Source organism: Eucyclogobius newberryi, unplaced genomic scaffold, assembly GCF_026437365.1.
Source record: "Eucyclogobius newberryi isolate DKJ021-1_F unplaced genomic scaffold, fEucNew1.0.hap1 SCAF_7, whole genome shotgun sequence".
Taxonomy (NCBI): domain Eukaryota; kingdom Metazoa; phylum Chordata; class Actinopteri; order Gobiiformes; family Gobiidae; genus Eucyclogobius; species Eucyclogobius newberryi.
This window is the reverse complement of record NW_027316389.1, coordinates 15,724,660-15,744,456: the sequence shown is the minus strand read 5'-3', so window position 1 is coordinate 15,744,456 and position 19,797 is coordinate 15,724,660. Positions and strand designations below refer to the sequence as shown.

At 41.4% G+C, this 19,797-nt stretch overlaps 4 protein-coding genes across 6 annotated transcripts; 2 read left to right on the top strand and 2 right to left on the bottom strand.

The window, feature by feature from the left end:
* The first annotated feature begins 623 nt into the window (after window positions 1-623).
* Window positions 624-4,837, top strand: lactb (lactamase, beta). Its single transcript, XM_072435362.1, has 6 exons — window positions 624-1,027; window positions 1,119-1,185; window positions 2,138-2,328; window positions 2,496-2,763; window positions 3,069-3,234; window positions 4,271-4,837. The coding sequence occupies exons 1-6, from the start codon at window positions 710-712 to the stop codon at window positions 4,797-4,799; spliced, it is 1,539 nt and encodes a 512-aa protein (XP_072291463.1). The 5' UTR covers window positions 624-709; the 3' UTR covers window positions 4,800-4,837.
* Window positions 4,838-5,639: 802 nt separating this feature from the next.
* Window positions 5,640-7,847, bottom strand: LOC140349136 (pro-neuregulin-4, membrane-bound isoform). The gene is made up of 5 exons (XM_072435363.1): window positions 7,620-7,847; window positions 7,480-7,541; window positions 7,315-7,408; window positions 6,500-6,652; window positions 5,640-6,003 (listed from the first exon to the last, which is right to left on the bottom strand). Exons 2-5 carry the CDS (start codon window positions 7,487-7,489, stop codon window positions 5,889-5,891), a joined length of 372 nt encoding a protein of 123 aa, XP_072291464.1. The 5' UTR covers window positions 7,490-7,541; window positions 7,620-7,847; the 3' UTR covers window positions 5,640-5,888.
* Window positions 7,848-8,532: 685 nt separating this feature from the next.
* On the top strand, window positions 8,533-15,542 carry tmem266 (transmembrane protein 266). Of its 3 annotated transcripts, none has more exons than XM_072434697.1 (11): window positions 8,533-8,914; window positions 10,363-10,441; window positions 10,942-11,121; window positions 11,978-12,132; window positions 12,533-12,606; window positions 12,986-13,042; window positions 13,098-13,236; window positions 13,553-13,668; window positions 13,901-14,078; window positions 14,251-14,313; window positions 14,385-15,542. In XM_072434697.1, exons 2-11 carry the CDS (start codon window positions 10,431-10,433, stop codon window positions 14,912-14,914), a joined length of 1,503 nt encoding a protein of 500 aa, XP_072290798.1. In that variant the 5' UTR covers window positions 8,533-8,914; window positions 10,363-10,430; the 3' UTR covers window positions 14,915-15,542. The 3 variants fall into 3 exon arrangements, with proteins under 3 accessions (XP_072290798.1, XP_072290799.1, XP_072290797.1); XM_072434698.1 differs by having other exon boundaries at window positions 10,360-10,441; window positions 13,901-14,066; XM_072434696.1 differs by having other exon boundaries at window positions 10,360-10,441.
* A 175-nt stretch (window positions 15,543-15,717) lies between these two features.
* Window positions 15,718-19,596, bottom strand: etfa (electron transfer flavoprotein subunit alpha). The gene is made up of 12 exons (XM_072434700.1): window positions 19,490-19,596; window positions 18,200-18,349; window positions 18,031-18,112; window positions 17,850-17,932; window positions 17,675-17,774; window positions 17,448-17,558; window positions 17,110-17,211; window positions 16,973-17,041; window positions 16,809-16,891; window positions 16,562-16,627; window positions 16,291-16,371; window positions 15,718-15,962 (listed from the first exon to the last, which is right to left on the bottom strand). The coding sequence occupies exons 1-12, from the start codon at window positions 19,526-19,528 to the stop codon at window positions 15,927-15,929; spliced, it is 1,002 nt and encodes a 333-aa protein (XP_072290801.1). The 5' UTR covers window positions 19,529-19,596; the 3' UTR covers window positions 15,718-15,926.
* Between the last annotated feature and the right edge of the window lie 201 nt (window positions 19,597-19,797).

Here is a 19,797-nt window from a genome sequence, read left to right as displayed (position 1 = left end):
TTAGAATAATTTGAATTCTTAGAATAGAATAATACTTGGTGTCAGTGTGGAAACTGTCAGGCAAGCTTTATTTAAACAACTTGCAGGTCTGGAATTCACTGTCTTTTTTGTTTAAGACAATGTTTTCGTCTGGCTACAATTAATGGTTGATTGAAAAAAACTGATTACGTTTCTCCAATGCACTAACCTCTACTTTGGAATATGAAGTAAAGTGATACTAGAGTGTTTTGTTTACTTACCATTAGTATTAGTATTATTTAGTCTTATGCTAGCTATTTTTACTTTATTTTATTTTATTATTTTAATTTTTTTATCTTTACCTTTTTATTTATTTATTTTTTTCCTCCATTCCCTATCAAGATATGAGAACATTTTGTTAATAAGAGTTTTTTGTTTTGTTTATAAGAGTTCTTCTATTGAGAGTGTTTATTTTGTTTATTTTTTTTAAACTTCCTATAAGTTATCTGTCCTTTCCCCCTGTATTTACTGCGTTGTAACAACGAAATGTCCCCATGTGTTGACAATAAAGGATTATCTTACTATACTGATCAGAGGGAGCAGCATCGCGCTACACCGGCGAAACGACTGCCGGAATATATTCGAAGAAGAAGACAAACCCGGAAGTACACAAAAAAGTAGTGCAGATTTGTTTACAATAATGAAGCACGCGTCTGAGTCGAACCGTTAGTCACCCAGAGGAGCTCGGATCATGCTTTCACGCGTCCTGCATCAGTGGTCCCGCGTGTGCGTGCGGTGGTCTTTGCTTTCCGCTCACAAACAGCGACATTTACAGCGCGTCCACAGGTCCATCCAGCAGAGAAGTCACGCCGCAGGAGCAGGAGAGTCCGCCGGGGCAAAGTCCAGACTGTGGCTGTGCGGCGTGGGGGTCGGGGTCGCTGTAGCTTTCGCCGTGGGTCTGAAATCCCGCAGGGACTTGGCGGACAGTCCGGTCGGTCCTCGTGGGACAGATGTCTCGGGTTTTAGAGGAGCGGTGGAGACGAGTCGGGAGCTGCTGGAGCGGGTCCAGGTGAGGGAGCTGTGTCCGAGGACAGGTGCTGCTCTTCTGAATGTGCTGCTGCTCACGGTGTGTGTCCCGGTGTGTGTCCCGGTGTGTCCAGGCCGAGGTGGGAGCTCCGGGGCTGGTGGTGGGCGTCTCTGTGGACGGTGTGCAGGTCTGGTGTGAAGGTTTGTGTCCAACATCTCCATACTCCTGCTACTACTGCCCATAAAGTACACTTTAGTGCAACTTTTATGTATGACATATACTGTATACTACCATATACATTCCAGTGTCTTATGAATGATTTTATACTGACAAAATAAATCTAAGGTATTTGTAAATATGCACCCCAAAATAACGTTTGAATTTGTACAAAAAATACACATATAAAGCATCTAAAACATATTTTTTTAATATATTTTTAATTAATTGTCTTTACCAAAACACCCCAATGGACAGGTACGATCTATAAAAGTAGTAGTTAAATATGAAATGCAATTTTTCATAATTTTCTTGCCATTGTTTCTTATTATGGAGCAGTGGCTGAACTCACAGTTCCCGGTTCAACTTTCCCCATAGTGAGTTTCTTGGATAAATTATATTTGTTTTGAAATAAATCTGCCTACTAAACGGTTATGTTTTATGAATTGCAAAATGAACAATGCTCTACTTTGTGACTTGAAACAGGTTTTCTCCAAAAAATGTATTTATTTCCTTTTCAATTTACAGTAACATTATTGGACATTATTTTGATATTTCATTTTATGCCTTTTTGTGGTTAATTCGATTGTCCATTCACGTTTTGTTCTAGACTTTTGTTTTGGCATTGTGAAAATATTGTCTGAAAATCAACATCAATGTAATGCAAAAAAAACTGTGAGGATATTAATTGTTGTTGATATTACCCACCCGTTTATCACATCCACTGAGCTCACCACAGTTTCTGGTTCGGGGTTAATGCAGTTTATTGAAGTTTATTTGTTGAGCTCAGTTCATACTCAAAGCATTGGTAATTGAAAGTGCTTTACAGGAAACAGGGGTCACAACATTTAGGAAAAATGCATTTAAATCCTGTTGTTGTTTTTTAGAGGTTAATGTATTATTATCACCTCCACCTTTTGTCTTTCTGAATGTCAGGAATGGGATATGCCGACTTGGAGAATCGCGTGCCCTGCTCAGCCGACACTGTGATGCGCATCGCCAGCATCAGCAAATCCCTCACATCTGCTGCTGCTGCACGATTATGTGAGGAAGGAAAACTGGAGCTCGATGAGCCCGTTCAGAAATATGTCCCCGAGTTTCCCGAGAAACAATTTGAAGGGCAAGACGTGAGTTGCTGGTAGTGAAACACCTTCAAGTAGTGGAACACCTTCTACGCAGATGAGGAAATTCTTATTAAATTAAATTAAATTAAATTAAATTATACAAGCAGAATTTTAATCCAGAGTACAAAATGGAGCCTCAAACTACTATGTAACAAATCTATTTTCTACAGGTGACAGTAACCACACGGATGGTCCTCTCCCATTTAAGTGGGATCCGGCACTATGAGAAGGATGCAAACAAAGTGAGAGAGGAGCGAGAGAAAGCAAAGGGCCAAATAAAACCAAAAGGAGGCGAGCAGGAGGAAAAACAGGGGCAGAAGAAAGCGGTGCGGAAGAAAAGCGAGTTCGAGCTGGAGGAGTACTACCTCAAGGACCACTTCAACAGTATGACTGAGGCGCTGGACCTCTTCAAGGATGACCCTCTCATTTTCAAACCAGGTTAATCATTGTTCTTTTGTTCTAATTTGTCCCTTTCTTGAAAGACTGCACTGATCAACATAACATCGATAAAATACACGCATTGCTCTCCACAGTGTATTATTTATGTGTCTTCGTTGGACAAGGCACACTGCCCACTTTTGCTTGTGTGATTTTGTTTGCTTGAAATTTGGTCTTTGGTAAAAAAAAACTAAAAACTGCCTGCTGAGGGATGAATGAATAGATTATACAGCAAATGCATTCTATAGCATACTGCAAACTCATACGTTCAAACTAGGAGTGTTTAATTGTTGAACTGTCCACAGGCACCACATACCTGTACTCCACGCACGCCTTCACCTTGCTCGGTGCCGTGGTGGAGAGAGCCGCTGCCCAGCCCTTCCTGGATTACCTGGCGACGATGTTTCGTGACGTTGGAATGGTCCACACCGTGCCGGAGCTGAACGAGCCCATCATTTATCACCGCTCCAGGTAAGACCGCTTTGCTCCTCGAACTGCCTGCTGAATATTGCATATTTTTGTGTTTTATTTTTCAGAGGTGAGTAGCAAATTACACACTTTTACTTTACTGGATGACAGTGGTTTTATTTCATTAAACAACAATGACAAATGCTTGATATTAATATTATAATGACAATATTAAGGATTAAAATATTTGCTTTTCTTGCACCTTAATTAGAAAAAATAACGTTTATAAAATGCTTGTGGTTATTTAAAAAATATAATACATGTGTATAATACATGTGCATTGTTTAATGGTTTATTACTCACATTGCATTATGTCTAAATTATTATGTATTACTACCACATCTGTAATACATTTTTTGTGTCATTACGTTTTAATTGTGTTTTAGTACTCTCATTTTGAAGTTATGGTAGTCGCAAGAAAGAAAATCTACGTGAAGAAAAATATTGAATCACCTGTTTTAAAATTAACTTATATAGAGTATAAAAGTAGAAGTATTTCAGACAGATTTTGAGAACTAATAAAGCGTCAAATATAGTGATCTCGATAAACAATTGTGCTGAATTTTGTCCATCAGAAATATTTGTTGTTGTTTTTATTTGCATGTTTGTTAGGTGCGCTGAAGCCCCGCCTTCTCTCTAAGCAAATCATTGTTTGAATAGTCATGATTTCATTTGTGATTTTAAATAATCATGATCATTAATTTTTGCATAATCGAGCAGCCCTAGTAAAAAGCATCCACTGCAGAATGTACTTTTTTACTTCTACTTTTCATTGCTTTCCACCACTGCTCTGACTTCTGCTGTTTTTCAGGCAGAAAAATTATATTGGTGGTTTTTATTGTTTTCATTTTGAATCAATTCTCTTTTTATCTGCGAGTTAGATGTCAGAGCGTTTTTCTTTTTAAATGAAATCGTATGAGGAAACCACATTTATATTGTCACCATATTCCAGCCCCACCACAAAATGGCACGAAACCTAAACACTACTTTGCCATCGAATGTTATGATGTCATCTTAAATGGAAGTACGTTTCTTTCAGGTGTTACCATCTAAACAAAAAAGGCCGCGTTGTTAACTGCCCGTACGTGGATAACTCGTACAAATGGCCCGGAGGCGGCTTCCTGTCGACCGCCGGGGACTTGCTCCTGTTTGGAAATGCTCTCCTGTACAGCTATCAGATTGCACAGCTGAAGGACACGGAGGGGTTATTGCCCGGCTACCTAAAACCCCACACTGCACTTGAACTGTGGACTCCTGTGGACAATACAGAAGGCAGCTGGGATAAAGAAGGACAATACGCTCAGGGCTGGCTCGTCGTGCAGGAGCAGCAGAAGTATGGCCAGTGCAGGAAGCGCAGGCACTATGTCTCACACACGGGGGGCGCCGTGGGGGCCAGCAGCGTCCTCTTGGTCTACCCTGCTGCGAAAGGGGAGCCGTGCAAAGGGTCGAGCGAGCAGCTTCCTCGAGGGGTGGTGGTCACGATCATGGCGAACATGCAGTCGGTGGGCCTGAACACGACAGCGCTGGCGATCGCGCAGCAGTTTGACCGAGCCAGACACAAACCGTGAGCTCTTCAGTTTGAGAATGAGAATCAGAGTAGGGAAAGGTTTATTGCCATTGCTAATTAACATAATTCACAAACATAGGAACTTGCTTTGGTGATACGGTGCAACATAAAACAATGAACAATGATAAAACAACCTATAGGAATGGTTTTGAGAATGGTGTCCGCTTTTACTGCCTCACAAATGAAACAACTACCTTAAGTGGCCATAATCTTTTAATTTTTTTAAGTTGTTTACAGTTATTGGTAGCTATGTCTTTCATTACACTTTTGTACTTAATTCCATTGGCTTTCCATTGGAGTTCATTCACTTTTTGCCCAGTTCTAAACAATATAAACAACAGTGTGAAAGATTTTAATGTATTATATTGAGTTGTATGTCTATGTTGCTCTAAATGTTGTACCAAAATGCCATACGTCTCCTTTCTTATACTTTTTAATGATAAAACACATGCACACGTACAATTGGGAGTACAAAAGATTGCAGTTGATGCCAAGAATTTTAGGAATGGCTTGGTAACTTTGAAACAGCCCTTTTGAAATTCTTTGGGGTGTTTGTCACTGGCGCAGTATGTCACTTTATGGGACATCGAGCTTTCTTTGTTGCGGTTCTTCTGACAAGAAGGAAGAACCAGACTTCAATTTAATTTCCATATTAAGACTACCTCAAAAAGCATGTGAAGACGTGTTCTGAGGCCTCTTATTCTTGTTTATTTGGTTAGAAACTCCACCTATGCTTGTCTGTGAGTGTCCGAACAAGGTTCAATACATTTTTGCTTGTTAAGATTGAATAAATGTTATGATGCTGCGGCCTATATGTGACAAATAACAAAAACGGGTCATAAAGTTATTAAATATATTTACAGTTACACAAATATGTTTATAGCAGTGTTATATTATATTTGATACTGTTTCAAATGCATAAATACATTTCAGGCAAAGCACATGTATTGAAATGTCCCTTGTGCAACACAAGCATGACATTGCTTCATTGCAAAGGTCAGAAGTTACATAGTGATTGTCCCATCCTGGTGTATAGCAGTTAAAAACATAACATCCTTATCTTCCCGTCAGATCTGTCAGTGCAGTTCATTCACAGACAGCCCTGAGTGCAGTGGTCAGTCGCCCCAGACGCTCTTGTTTTGACCTTCCAGTAGTGACTTTGCTGGCCACTGTCCTGCAGCTCCTTTTTCCTGATTTGAAGCCTCCTGCAGGTAAACATGAGTGTGTTTAAGGAATGTCAAAAGTCATGTTTATACATTTTATGCAACAAAAAGTACACACGTAGAGGTCCTGGGACAAGAGTTTGTGCCACAAGATCATTGTCACTTTTGAAAATGATCTTACATAGGCTTACAAGGCTATACATATTTTTTCATTTTAAATTTGCAATCAATATAAGTTTGGCTGCGTTAGAAAGAAAGCAGTAATCTTCATCCATAGATTTTCATTACATAAACGTAACTGAAATGAAAAATGACTATGAAATATGTGCTGATCGCAATAAATAATTGTCTTTTCTTATGAACTCAATATACACGTCTTGTCTTGTCTTGAGGAACGAGTTATCAGTGCCAGCAGAAATGGAAGGAACATCCTCTACAGACAAATTAAGTCACTGTTGTTATACACAGGATTTAACAGGCTTAATCTAACTGCTGGGATATTTTCCACCTTGGCCATACATGATCATCTTGAACTTACTTAATGATATAGTAAATAAAAACTGCCACTGCCACAGCGATGAGAATGGACACGATGAGGACGGCTGCGATGAGGCCACTGTTCTGTCCATTCTCGCCGGTGGTGAACAGGCTGAGCGTCTCACAGCGGCTGCCCCTGTACATGCTCCCACACCTGCAGCAGACGACATCAGGTCACATGTGAGACAACAGAACCTCATGTGTTTCACCTTCATGCAGAGATGACCCAAAGGCATGAATGGAATGATCTGAGACTAAGTTGACTGTTGGCCTTTTGCCCATTTCTCAGAACCTCAAGTGCACTGTGCATTAGGCCAATTTTTAAAGCATCAATTGAAATGCGTGTTTATAGAAAATATATTTAGACCATGATGCTTGAAATATGCTTGAATAACTCAAACATGAATTAACCTGTCCTGTGATATTTAAATTGTATTAATATCCAGCTGTACCTCATTTTATATTCTAACAATCCCAATATGATACATTTTCCCAAATGCACTAAAGTACAGCAATTCAAGGATGGACTTGAGTAGGTTATAACTTATGTGTTTATTATAATACACATTTAATGATAGGCACATTTTTAAACCACACTAAGGAGCAGGTTAAGGCTTGTGTGTACAAATAGCTTGTCCACACTAATAGTGTGAAAAAATATGCCCTAAATTGTATAGGCCAATTTAACTATACATGTTTAATTGAGCAATAGAGCTAAATATACTATTATATACCATTACTTCCGCAAAGGCTCTTGATTCCTTAAAGGCTCCCACGTTTTCTCCCCATTAGACTGAACTTTAGTGTGTTACTTACATGCACGAGAGAGAGTCCATGGTGGGTAATTTGTAGCAGGTCCCTCCGTTCATGCAGAAAGTGGCCTCCTGACCACTGCAGGTCTCTCCATAGACTACACATGATAACAAAGGTGTGAGCCAAAGAGAAGAAACAACCCCGTCTCATAAACTTTGAATTTCTAACCTGACATCATTGAAGCTTTCTTCAGACTTGACTCAAACAAAACATCGACACAAGAAACAGACCTATAGAATCAATGCTGTCATAAGTTGTTCGGGCCAAATCCAAATAGAAAACAAAGCCGAACCGAACCACCTCCTTACCTGAGAGCGAAATGTGTTTTCAGTGGTGCCTCAATGACGCGCCAACTGCGCAGAATACTTTTGTGCGCCAGGGCCACGTGGGTGTGTCTGTCCTACAAAAATGTAGTGATAGCTGTTGGTTCACATTGTGAATGGATCTCAACGATACGAAACTGCTTTCATGGTTGTGTCGTCAGATGTGTGGGAAGAACACCCACAGACAGAAACTTAGTTTCAACACCATCCTCTTGAACCAGACTCCATTCTAACGGTGTTTCTGACAGTAGAAGAGGGGCTGAAGTCCAGGTGATGGCCTTAAAGTCGGACAGGTAATGGACAGTGATGCGCATGCGTGTCTGACGCAGAAGGACGCTGTACACAAAAGGCATCAAAGGAATGCGATTGAAGAAACAATAAATACTTCAGCACGATGAGCCTCTTAGTGATTTGTATTGTTGCAACATTGTTGACCTAATAACCTATGTCTTAGCATCATTGTCTAATTATAGGCATGTGCTGTTTCCTGCTCTGGGGAAGGGTAATTGTTTGAATTAGGTGCCTCAGTCTACAATAACATTCTTTTCAGACAGATAAATAACCTAAACACACAGACAGACATATACTACACAAAAATAGACCTCTCTTTTCTTAAACGTGTGAAAACGAGAAGGAGAAGCTCAGTATAGGCTGTACAGGTATTTGTGCTCTCAACTATTTCCCTCAGCACCTTTGACTGTGTAGGACCAACATGTGCACAGACTGCACGTTTGATCAAAAGAACGAGGGGCCCGCGCTAAGTTCATTTGATGCTCTCGTGCGTGAGCGAGAGATATCGCGAGGAAGAATGAAGGTTACTATTTTTCTCCGTCGACGCGGCTTGTCTTTTGACTTGAGCTAATACATTGCCCATTATAGGGAATTATTATATTTTTAATGGATTTTCTAGTCCACTACTGACGGTCTATGTCGGCATTTATCGCTTGTTTTTGCTGAGTTTACCCTGGGCTTGGCCCTGGTCCGTCCGTTCAGACCCTGGACAGCTCCTGCGGCTCCCCTCGTCTCTCTCGTCCCTCTCGTCCTCGGGCACATGGATCCCCGGTGCTTAGGGGAGCCCTGCCAGCACATTTTAGCCCACACTGAAGACACCGCGTTCAGCTTGAACCAGTGACGGTAGTCTGCTCTGCCAAAGCATGGTGCCGTGGGTCTGGAGGAGACCATCAGGATACGTGGCGATTGTGAGACGAAGCGCAGCCCACATGCAGCGGTCAGACTCGGCACCAGAGCATCCTCCGTGCGCTGCATCCTCCTCTTTACCGGTGAGGAGAGCAATGTCTCCATCCTTAGCACCAGGGCACTGGGGGAACAGAACATCTTGTACATTGTATAGCGAGTGAATGCGAGGCTAGCAGCCTACGCACAGGCTATTCAAGGCCACAGAGGCTGAGGCACTATTCTGGTTAGGAGCCTCTGTCTATATTACTGAATATCTAGTGCATGAAATGGTGTGTGTGTGTGCGTGTGCGTGTGCGTGTGCGTGCGTGTGCGTGTGCGTGTGCGTGTGCGTGTGCGTGTGCGTGTGTGTGTGTGTGTGTGTGTGAGTGTGAGTGTTGTGCACTGTGAGCTCACATGTGTGTGTGTGGGTGTGGTGCACTGTGAGCTCACGTGTGTGTGTGTGTGTGAGTGTTGTGCACTGTGAGCTCACGTGTGTGTGTGTGTGTGTGTGTTGTACACTGTGAGCTCACATGTGTGTGCAGTGAGCTCAACTGTGTGTGTGTGTGTGTTGTGTGTGTGTTGTGCACTGTGAGCTCACATGTGTGTGTGTGTGTGTGCACACACGTGCGTACGTGTGTGTGTGTGTGTATTGTGCACTGTGAGCTCACGTGTGTGTGTGTGTGTGTGTGTGTACACACGTGCATGCGTGCCTGTGCGTGTGTGTGTTGTGCACTGTGAGCTCACATGTGTGTGTGTGTGTGTGTGTGTTGTACACTGTGAGCTCACATGTGTGTGCAGTGAGCTCAACTGTGTGTGTGTGTGTGTGTTGTGTGTGTGTTGTGCACTGTGAGCTCACATGTATGTGCAGTGTGTGTGTGTGTGCACGCGTGCGTGTGAGTGTTGTGCACTGTGAGCTCACATGTGTGTGTGTGTGTGTGCACACACGTGCGTACGTGTGTGTGTGTGTGTATTGTGCACTGTGAGCTCACGTGTGTGTGTGTGTGTGTGTACACGCGTGCATGCGTGCCTGTGCGTGTGTGTGTTGTGCACTGTGAGCTCACGTGTGTGTGTGTGTGTGTGTGCACACGTGCGTGTGTGTGTTGTGCACTGTGAGCTCACGTGTGTGTGTGTGTGTGTGTGTGTGCGTTGTGCACTGTGAGCTCACATGTGTGTGCTGTATTTGCTTAATGCTTGTTAGTTGCCAGTGGGCTCTGCTGATGTAAACCGTCTCACTTGGACATCAATGAAGGCCTGTTTTGTGGCACAATGATCTATGCCCTGCACTTGTTATGCAAGAGGGATATGTTCCTGTGCCACAAGACTGAAGCCAAGTGTAGATATCTTAAAATCAAAAAAATAAATAAAAAGCCAATACATTTCTGCTTCTGGACCACTTTTCACTGATATATTCTTTAATTTGTTTTTAGTCAGAATAGTTTTGCTTGCTCCAAAAGTGTTCCCATACAACTTCAGTTTAGAAGAGCCAACTTTGAAAAAATAATCAACTAACTAATAAGTTGGACAAGCATTACAGTTCTTTTCTGTTTAGAAGTGATATGAGCCGGACGTCTGCAGCGGAAGCACTATATTTGGTGTGAGCATCAAAAACAAGTCCTCATCATGAGCAACAAGTAAGTACCGTACTTATTTCTGATTTAAATTCATACATGCCTGAGGCTAGAGCTCTTCTACATTTCTCACAAAGCTCAGTGAGTTTTTCCTACACTCAGTATTTCTTATTCCAATCCTAGCTCACTATTTTCTGCAAGGACAAGAACAAACAAAGATATCATAATGTGAAATGTTGTCTTAAATATCAGTGTGGGAATGTATATGTCACAGTTTGAAAACTGATAACCCGAGAACTGTCCGAACAGCTGCTTTATGTAATACATTTTAGGTTGATATTGCTGTTTGTCAAAAAGGAGTCTAGAACAATTTAAAAATCTGTAGATTATACAAGGCAAAATATTTTTTTGAGGTGGGTCAATCAGTCATCTTCATTCTATTGTACTTTTCAACACTAGAATGTTGCTAGCTTTATTAATGATATTGTCAGTGAGCTACTGTAATGCAGTACATAATAATTTATTTTTTTATTTTCTATTTCTTTCCTGTATTTTTACAACAGAGTTCCTCCACATGCCAGAGCCTCAGATTTGGAGGTGATTTCGGCTCAAGTGGAAGACGATCCCCAGCGCCTGGGTCCTGTGCCACTGGTAAGCTTTGCCTACAGAGACCTGCCTCTGGACATGTCCCTTGCCGGCTCTCAACTCATCTCTAACCCAGACGAGGATGACAACCGAGATGGGTGAGTCAATGTTGTAAAAACAGTTAAATATATCATTCGTGCCCTAAATGAAATTAAAATCTTTAAGTTTGCTGAGGGATTTTTCAAGTGCTAGGTAACTACTAACGATTTAGGTTACATTGCTCACATTAATGACCAATAATTCTTTTCATTTTTAATTCAGAAAAGGGGCGACAGTGGTGGAATTCTGGTTAATAGTTCTGTAGGGACCAAATTCCAAGATACTGTGTCGGGGACTGAAAAGCAATCTTTCCAGATGTAGTCTTTCTGAATAGGGTTTTGCAGTTTCCTTCCCCAGCAGCATCTGACTGTGCACATTGCACAGACACACAGAGGTGAAATCTGCGGCTAAACTGTTCTGAGATTGGATTGTGATTGTAGGGATGCAGGCATTCCTCAGCACACTTGTCACTACACTATACAGGTTTTATACTTTCTGAAAAAACTGCTTCAACATTCCACCACTGCCTTTAAAAATGAACTATATGTAGGTCAATGGTTTCAGATGACATCATAGCTTTCAGAAGGCCTGCACTGTTTGAGATGGAGCTGATTTTCAGCTCAACTCCACTTGTGCTCAACACAATTAATCAGATGAAGCAGGAGTGTTTGGAGAGCGTTTGCTTCAGGTCAAGTGAACTCTACAAACGAACCCTTGTTTTCAGTTCTGCCCATGTATTCTAATGAAACACAGGTTTCATAACACTCATCACACTTTTTCAGGTATGAGGGAACTTCTTCTGGAAAGATACTGAGCTTTTGTCCATTAGTCTGTTACATTTTAATCTTTACACTTAATACAAACATTTAACACAAAGCCATTGTCTTTGTCCTGGTTTCTGTGTGACATCTGCAGGTCGGACTGGCTGAAGCCATGCTGTGGACACCGAGCTGCCTTGTGGCAGGTCTGCCTCCTGTCTGCTGGTTTTAACTGTTTCCTGGTCTTCTGTGTGATTGTGGTGGTGCTGCTGCTCACTCTGGAGCTGCTCATAGACACCATGTTACTGCAGTGTAAGTACTACTGCCTCAAGAGAGTTAACTATTACATTCTAACCTCTAAACTACAAAGAAAGCACTACAAGGAAATACATATCAGTAAATACAGTAACATAACACAGCACAATGTTCAGCAGTTTAAAGGCAACAGCAGCAACCCTGTGTCTCTCAGTGGAGCAGCAGCAGTAACAGTCTATTGCTGAACAAGCTTTTGCATCTGACCAGCACATTGTGAAGCAGGTGGAGTGTCCAGCTCCTCCCCCACAACATGCCCAGCCTTCCCCATGATCTTACTGAGTCTATTAGTGTCCCTCACGCACAGACTGCTGCTCCAGCAGACCACAGCTCCCTTTGCACACAGTTTTACTTTTCTCTCTTGAATTCATATAGTTATTGTATTTTGTTGTTGTTGCAGTTAATAATGCAGTGCAGTTTGCCTGCATTATCCACTGGATCAGCCTGGCTATTCTGTCTGTCTTCTTCACTGAGGTGAGTGTCTTTTATCTGCACATACTGGCACTCTTGCCTCAACCCAAGAAGGTCCTGGGTTCAATTCCTGGGCCAGGAGAAGCCTTTCTGTGTGGAGTTTGCATTTTATCACTTTTCTCTGGATGGATATCTTCCATGCAATCATGAGAAACAGAGAGAACATTGCTCCCACCTTTCCTATTATAGTAGAAAAAGATTCAGTTGTTGTCATCTGGACTCTGTTTTTTGCAAAAATGACTCTCATCCAAGAATCATTCTCAATCTGCAGATTGAGAATGACTCTTGGATAAGAGTCGCATTCTACTATGGAACGCTCCTGGATGAATGAGGAATTACACCGACATCTTTAAATGACTGGCCCTTTTCTTTCTGTTCACAGACAGTGTTCCGGATTGTGGTGCTGGGAATATGGGATTACATAGAGAACAAAGTGGAGGTAAGCTCCTGCTGTGTGATATTCCTCCTGTTGTTGTTACAACTTCTTCTCATAGGTGTTCGATGGAGCCGTCATTGTCCTGTCCCTCGCACCCATGGTAGCCTCCACTGTGGCCAATGGCCCGAGCAGCCCATGGGATGCCATCGGCCTCATTGTGACCCTGCGCATATGGAGGGTCAAGAGGATCATTGATGGTGAGTGTCAGCAATGTGTCAATCATTGTGATTAAAATGGTGAATACTCAGCAGTGTTATAAAAGGAAAAGGTGTAAGGTATAAAAGGTGTCTAACTGTTAGTAAATAAAAAACCCTACAAAGAGAAAATAATGGACATAATATGTAAATATTTTTATCGGGGGGGAAATGGCATTGCACATGACTAGAGTGTTGAAGTTGACTAAATAATCACCAGTGATTACTAGTAACATTTACATCACTTTTACCAGTATAACCAAAGTAAACAGTGTTGGTGAGTGATTGCAACACTGATACTGTGCCCTTTGTGTTGTAGCTTATGTAATGCAAGTCAAAGTGGAGCTGGAGCTGGAGATTCAGCAGTTTGAGAAGGCCAAAGCCATTCGAGAGGAGCAGCTGGAGCGGCTCACTCATATCTGCCAGGAGCAGGCAGTAAGTGCTTTATTTCATCCCTAAAGGACCAGTAGAGGGGGCTAAAGATCTACTTCCAATCGCTTCCAGTTCGAATGTTTGGGAAGGGCTTATTTGCACAAAAATATTGTGGTTAATAAGCATCATTGAGATGCTAATAGGTATAAAGAGCTTAAAGAGCTTAATTTAAAAAGTCTAGTCACAACAAATAATTTCATAGTCAATCGTAAACCCGAGAATGCTTTTTGTCTAGTTTGAGATCCGGCAGCTGAGGGCACACCTGGCACAACAGGACCTGGACCTGTCAGCTGAGCGGGAGGTGGCCCTGCAGATGCATGGTCTGTGGGGCAAACGCAACAGCAGCTTCCAAGAAGTGGATGGGCTGGAACAAAGGGTCCCAGCGAGAGCACGGGAGCCAGGTGAGGCCACAAGTAACCCCAATGTCAAACAGTGTTTTTGTTGAATCCAAATTGTATTCTTTGGACAGGGGGCGATAAAACCCCAATAAAGGAAGGTGGAAGGAATTAACTGCTTAGTGGATCTTGTCATGTTGCATATGTAAATATTAGTGTATTACGTCCTAAACACATGTGTATATTTTAGACCACAGCGTTCAAGACGACATGAATAATTACATCAGCCAGTACTACAGTGAACCCAGCAGTGGTGAGCCAAGACTTATTTTCTACCCAGTATTCAGTAGCTACAGTTGCAGATGATTTTGATTATCTTTGCAGACATGGGAATTCCAGATCCTGCTGCCAGAGTCATCACCACTGCAGCCATAGACGTGCACCTTCCCACCAACCCTAGCCAGCTGCCCTCTACTCTGGTGAGTGCAGAGGCCTTGAGCTCAGGCCGTCTACAGCCAACAGAGAGCTCCGTTAGCGAGGCCTCCAGCATAGACTGCAGTTCCACAGTGAGAGAGGCTTCCACCTCCACTGACTACCCACCGCCCTACAGCAGCCCCCTGGTTCGGGGAAGTCCAAGCGCTGTGATGCAAGAGCTGCTCTCTTCGCTGTCTGAACACTCATGTTTAACTCAGAAAGGCCTGGATCCTGTCAACCTCAAACCTCCCAGCCCAACTGGATCCACCAAAAGCAGCCCTGAACTAGAACGCAGGCTCAACATCTACAACAAAAACCAAGAGAGAGCACTGCATGGCAAAGCTCTTATCCAGCTGCAGAGCAACGAGCCGCTTGTGGACGAGAAGCACAGACTAATGGAGCCAGTCCAGGCTTCCCTCAAGCGCCTCTCTAAGACATGACACATGGGCTGCTGTCACATACAAGCGTGGAGCTTTTAGAGCACCCTGGGGTGCAGTCTGCACTTTCCTCCAACTGCTGAAACTACACACTTCTTTCAGGCTACTCTTCAGGAACAGACATTGTTTTAACCAAAACAGTTGGCAGTATTGAGGCTTCAAACAGACTAAATTTCTCATGTGATTTCTATTGAAATCTCATTAAGCTGCATAGATGTTTTGGCTCATTTGATACACTTTGTAACAATTTAGATGCTGATTTTATTAATGAGCTCTTTGTAACTTCAACATACATTTGATAATGTCTTAACTTACTGGATTTTCTGGTGCGTTCATGTGCCATAAGGGGGAAATGATGCTACAAACTATCTACCTTATTATGAATTGAGCCATACTGCAATCACCACATGCTTAGTTTCCTCTAGCTGTACAGATATCAGTGTTAGTCAAAACTAAAAGGAACTTCCAAGCTGCTGCTGAAATGCAAACATTTGAAAGCATGAACTTTTTTTGTTCCAAAACATTTCAAACTTATCTGGTTTAGTGTAACATTTCCCCATATTCACCTAAACAAGACTGTACAGGGATTTAATAAAATTGAATAAAGAATGAAGAAATGGATGTGGCATAACTTTGTATTTAATAAATTTATTTAGGAGTAAAAACCAGAAAAACCCAAAGTAAAGCTGAAATTAAGTTGTCCTTTCATTTCTTTTTCCAGTTTAGGAAAAACAAAAAAAGGGCAGTAAATTAAGCAGAAATTACATAAGAATTCAAGCCACAAACCGAGCCACTAGGTCTATAACAATACTAAGAAAGGTTTTACTGTAACATTTTACATATAATTAAATATTTACAATAGTTTATAAAAATCTACAGAGAAAGTGAATCAGGAGTTAGTCTCTCCTTTGGGTGTCACAGCCCTCTCAGCCACTCTGACCATGTCCGTCCCCCACATTCAGATGTTCATCAGGTAAACACGTGGCCAGTCTGTGGTGAATGCACATTACTCCATTCACTTGTTCAAGGCTTTGGTCATCTCTGGGACCGCCTAAAATAAGAGAACATGTTTACATATCAAAATATTCACTTGAATGAGCCTGGATGAGACGGTGCCCGTTTTGAGTTAGACACAGAACTAAGAGCCAAAAGAGATTGCATTTCTCATACAAGAAAACTTCAATCAAGCTCAAAATTACAACTATATAATATTAACAGAATGTCAGTGGAGAAATTGGGAAGACAAGTATAATCTGCAATTCAACCAAATATTACTCCAAAAAGTGATCAGTTAAGTCATCTAACTTTGTCAATTAGTATCATGCACTCTGTTTATCAATATTAAAGCAGATTTAATGAATTGACTGACACACAGTTACCTTGAAAAGATCAGCGACCAGGCCATAGTCAGCCACTTGAAAGATGGGTGCCTCTGGATCTTTGTTGATCGCAACAATAGTCTGAAGAATAAAAGAACAATCACTTAAACTCTGGCCAAAAATATTTGGATAAAAATATTTCTGGAAAGGGCTGAAATGGCATTACATTCCTCACGACAAAAACAAGCTCTTAGTTGTTCTTTGTGATCAAAACAAACATAGCTGTACATTACACATTTAACAAAGATTGCATTTGTTTATAGACTATTACCTTGCTATCTTTCATTCCAGCAAGATGCTGAATCGCTCCTGAAATACCAACAGCAATGTACACCTCCTGTAAACATTAAAAGACAGTGAACTTAATATTACTACTTACATCTGAAGCAAAATATCAGGAATATACAAAACAAAAACTTGAAATGTGATGGAACAACCTTAGTAATTCATTATTTCTGAGATGAGAATGAGATTTCGATGAACAGTGACAATATCCTGTTGATAAAAGGATTTCTTACCGGTGCAACAATTTTGCCAGTTTGCCCAACTTGCATATCATTAGGCACATATCCGGCATCCACGGCGGCTCTAGAGGCACCAACTGTAAAAAAGCAAAAATAAAAGTCTTGTTTTATATACACATCAAAAAACAAATGACAATCACATCATGTCCAACACATACCGGCAGCATTTAACTTGTCTGCAAGGTCATAGAGGAGTTGAAAGTTGTCTCCACTCTTCAATCCCCTTCCTAGAATAAAGACCAAACGGTCATCAAAACATCTACAATTTTATCAAAGTATTTATTACAAAACACACCTCCAGAAATGACCACTTTAGCGCTGGTGAGCTCTGGCCGATCACTCTTGCTCAGATTCTGCTCAAGCCACTCTGAAACACCCACTGCTGAAGAGACAGGCACTGACAAGAGAAACACAATTTTACTACACAAATCAAGTTTTTTTTACTTTCAAAATGCTTTTATTTTGACCCTTTTGCTGTAGTATTAACATAATATAAGTCTGAAGTAAACATGCAAGTGCACAAACTAGATGGATTCGGTGTATGTGTTGCCCTCTACTGGCACTAGTCGGAACCTCCTTGAATTACAGCTCTGAGGGTAAAGATGCACAGAGATCGTTATGAAAGATCAATACCATTTTCAGATTCAGCGCTGCCTCCGTCAGTAGCTGCCGGTTCAAATGCAGTTCCTCTCACAGTGAAGACCTTGATTGCTTCATTGCACTTCACAGTACTGAGAGCATTCCCTTCAAATAACACAGATAAACACATTTACAAAAGCAATTAACACACAGAATTGCCTAATATAATACAGCTTATGCAAAGATCTGCTTATGTGCATCCTTTACGGTCATTAAAATACCTGCATAGATTGTTCTGACAAAAGTGTCTGGAGCCTTAATCTCAATTATGTCGGAAACTGGGGCGACATCCAACTTGGCTGCTACTCTGGGCAATAGATTCTGACACAGACGGAGGACAGTTAATTTAATCAATGAAAGATTTTACAAAACAAGGTAAATTGTGTACTAAATTACCTTTCCAAAGGCAGATGCGCCAGCACAAATATGGGTGAAGTTAAACTGGTTTTGTGTGGCCAAAATAAGTGGAGTTAACTCCTCTGAGGAAAAAAAAAGACAAAAAATGAGTTAGTACATTTGATTAAACTAGACTTTAATTTCCTGCTTGTGTGAAAATATTAATCTTGGAGTAACATACCAGGAAGGCCCCCTTTGTAACAGTCGTGTTGGGCCACCAGAACCTTCTTGACTCCTTGGACCTTGCTGAGCTCCACTGCGACCTAAAGAACACAAGAGCAAGATGTGGAAATGAATGTTAAACAGACCGAGATCGAGGGTTTGACCAGCTCCCGTTTAGTCCTTTCTACCTTTGCACAGTCTGTTCCAGCAACAAGGCACGACACCTCTCCCCCGAGTTTACTGGCAGCAGTGATGGCATTGAGGGTGATCGGTGTTAGCTTGTCATTGTTGTGCTCCGCGACCACTAGGGTGCTCTGAAACCTGTGGGCGAGGCCCGTCTGCAGAGAAGAGAGGTCATGTTGGTAAAAGGTTTGAAAGGGCAGGTGAACATTTCTTGCATTTAAGTAATGTATAATTCTATATTAGGGACTGATCATGGTTGGCTATTAAATCTAGTACATTTAAAGTCTCTCCCTTACATAGGTTTATTCAGGGATGTAACAATATCCAAAAAAAGCTAAAAGAATAGTATTTTATTTTTTTTAATTTTTCCCCATTAATAATGCATTGACCAACAATTACTGTCATGTCAAAACACTTAATATAAAAGAGCTTCATGTCTTCTGCACTGAAATGGAGCTCATAACTCAATAGGCTATACTGTATTATTGTAAGACTTTTGATTTCACAATATTCCCGTTACATCCCCATTCACAATCATGTGTACAGTATACAGTATACAGTGTATGTGATTTACTGCCACAATTTAACATTCACATTACACCTTCTATGAACCCTCAACAAGCAAAAATAATAAACTGTAATGCTAATTTACTGTCCAACTTTATTATTATTATCTCCTCTATCAATTACAAACTAATTGAAAACTGTAGGCCCCCGTGCTTCACCTGCACCGCCACATCAGCAGCGCTTGTGTAAGTGCGGGTCAGGTCAGGACCAGTGCCATCCAGAACTCACTGCACATGTGATGTAAGGTCAATTATACAAGAGCAAATAAAGCAAATACAAATGACTGCACAGTGCAATAAGCACAAGGAGTAACAGAAATGTGTCTAAGAGAGCACGACCACTAAAATCGAACCACAAATGCTCTGTAACCAGTTGACAGTGTTGTTGTCGTTTCCAGGTTTCATAACTTCACTGAAGCTAACCTAGCCGTCTATGCTAACAAGAGTGACAACATTGTGGATGAGAAAGAACTTATTGGACAATTAAGTGGATTAACATGTTGTTTTCAGCCAGTAGCAGTATGCATTTAGGAGTAAAACGTCATTAGTTAGTTTTCAGGTGGTTAAGTTTTTCGTTTCATATAACTTTAGCATTAGCACATATGTAACCATACCACAGTTTAGCCACGATATGTAACAATCTAGCACAGCACAGATAAAGCTCTAATTAGAAGTCCATGCATACAAAACTGACGGGTTTAACCACATCTCAAGGTGATGTTTCCTCACCAGGAGCCTGATGTTTGATCTGTTCAAAGCTCTGTTCATCTTGGTCCTTCTGCTGCTGCGCACGTCAGCTCAACGGTTCTCTCTGTGACAGAGGTCACTTCACGTTAGTGCGGAGAGTTCTCGCGAGAATAAGAGAGGTTTGTAGCAGCCGGTCCACTTTACGCTTTGTTTTTTTTCAACCTTATTTATAACTCATGATGTGGGGTTATTCTGTGTGCTTAAACAACCTTGAATATAGCTCGTAGGCTAATTATTTTCATTACAGGAACTGTAGTTCCAGAAGAAAATCTAGGTATATAAAAAAATAT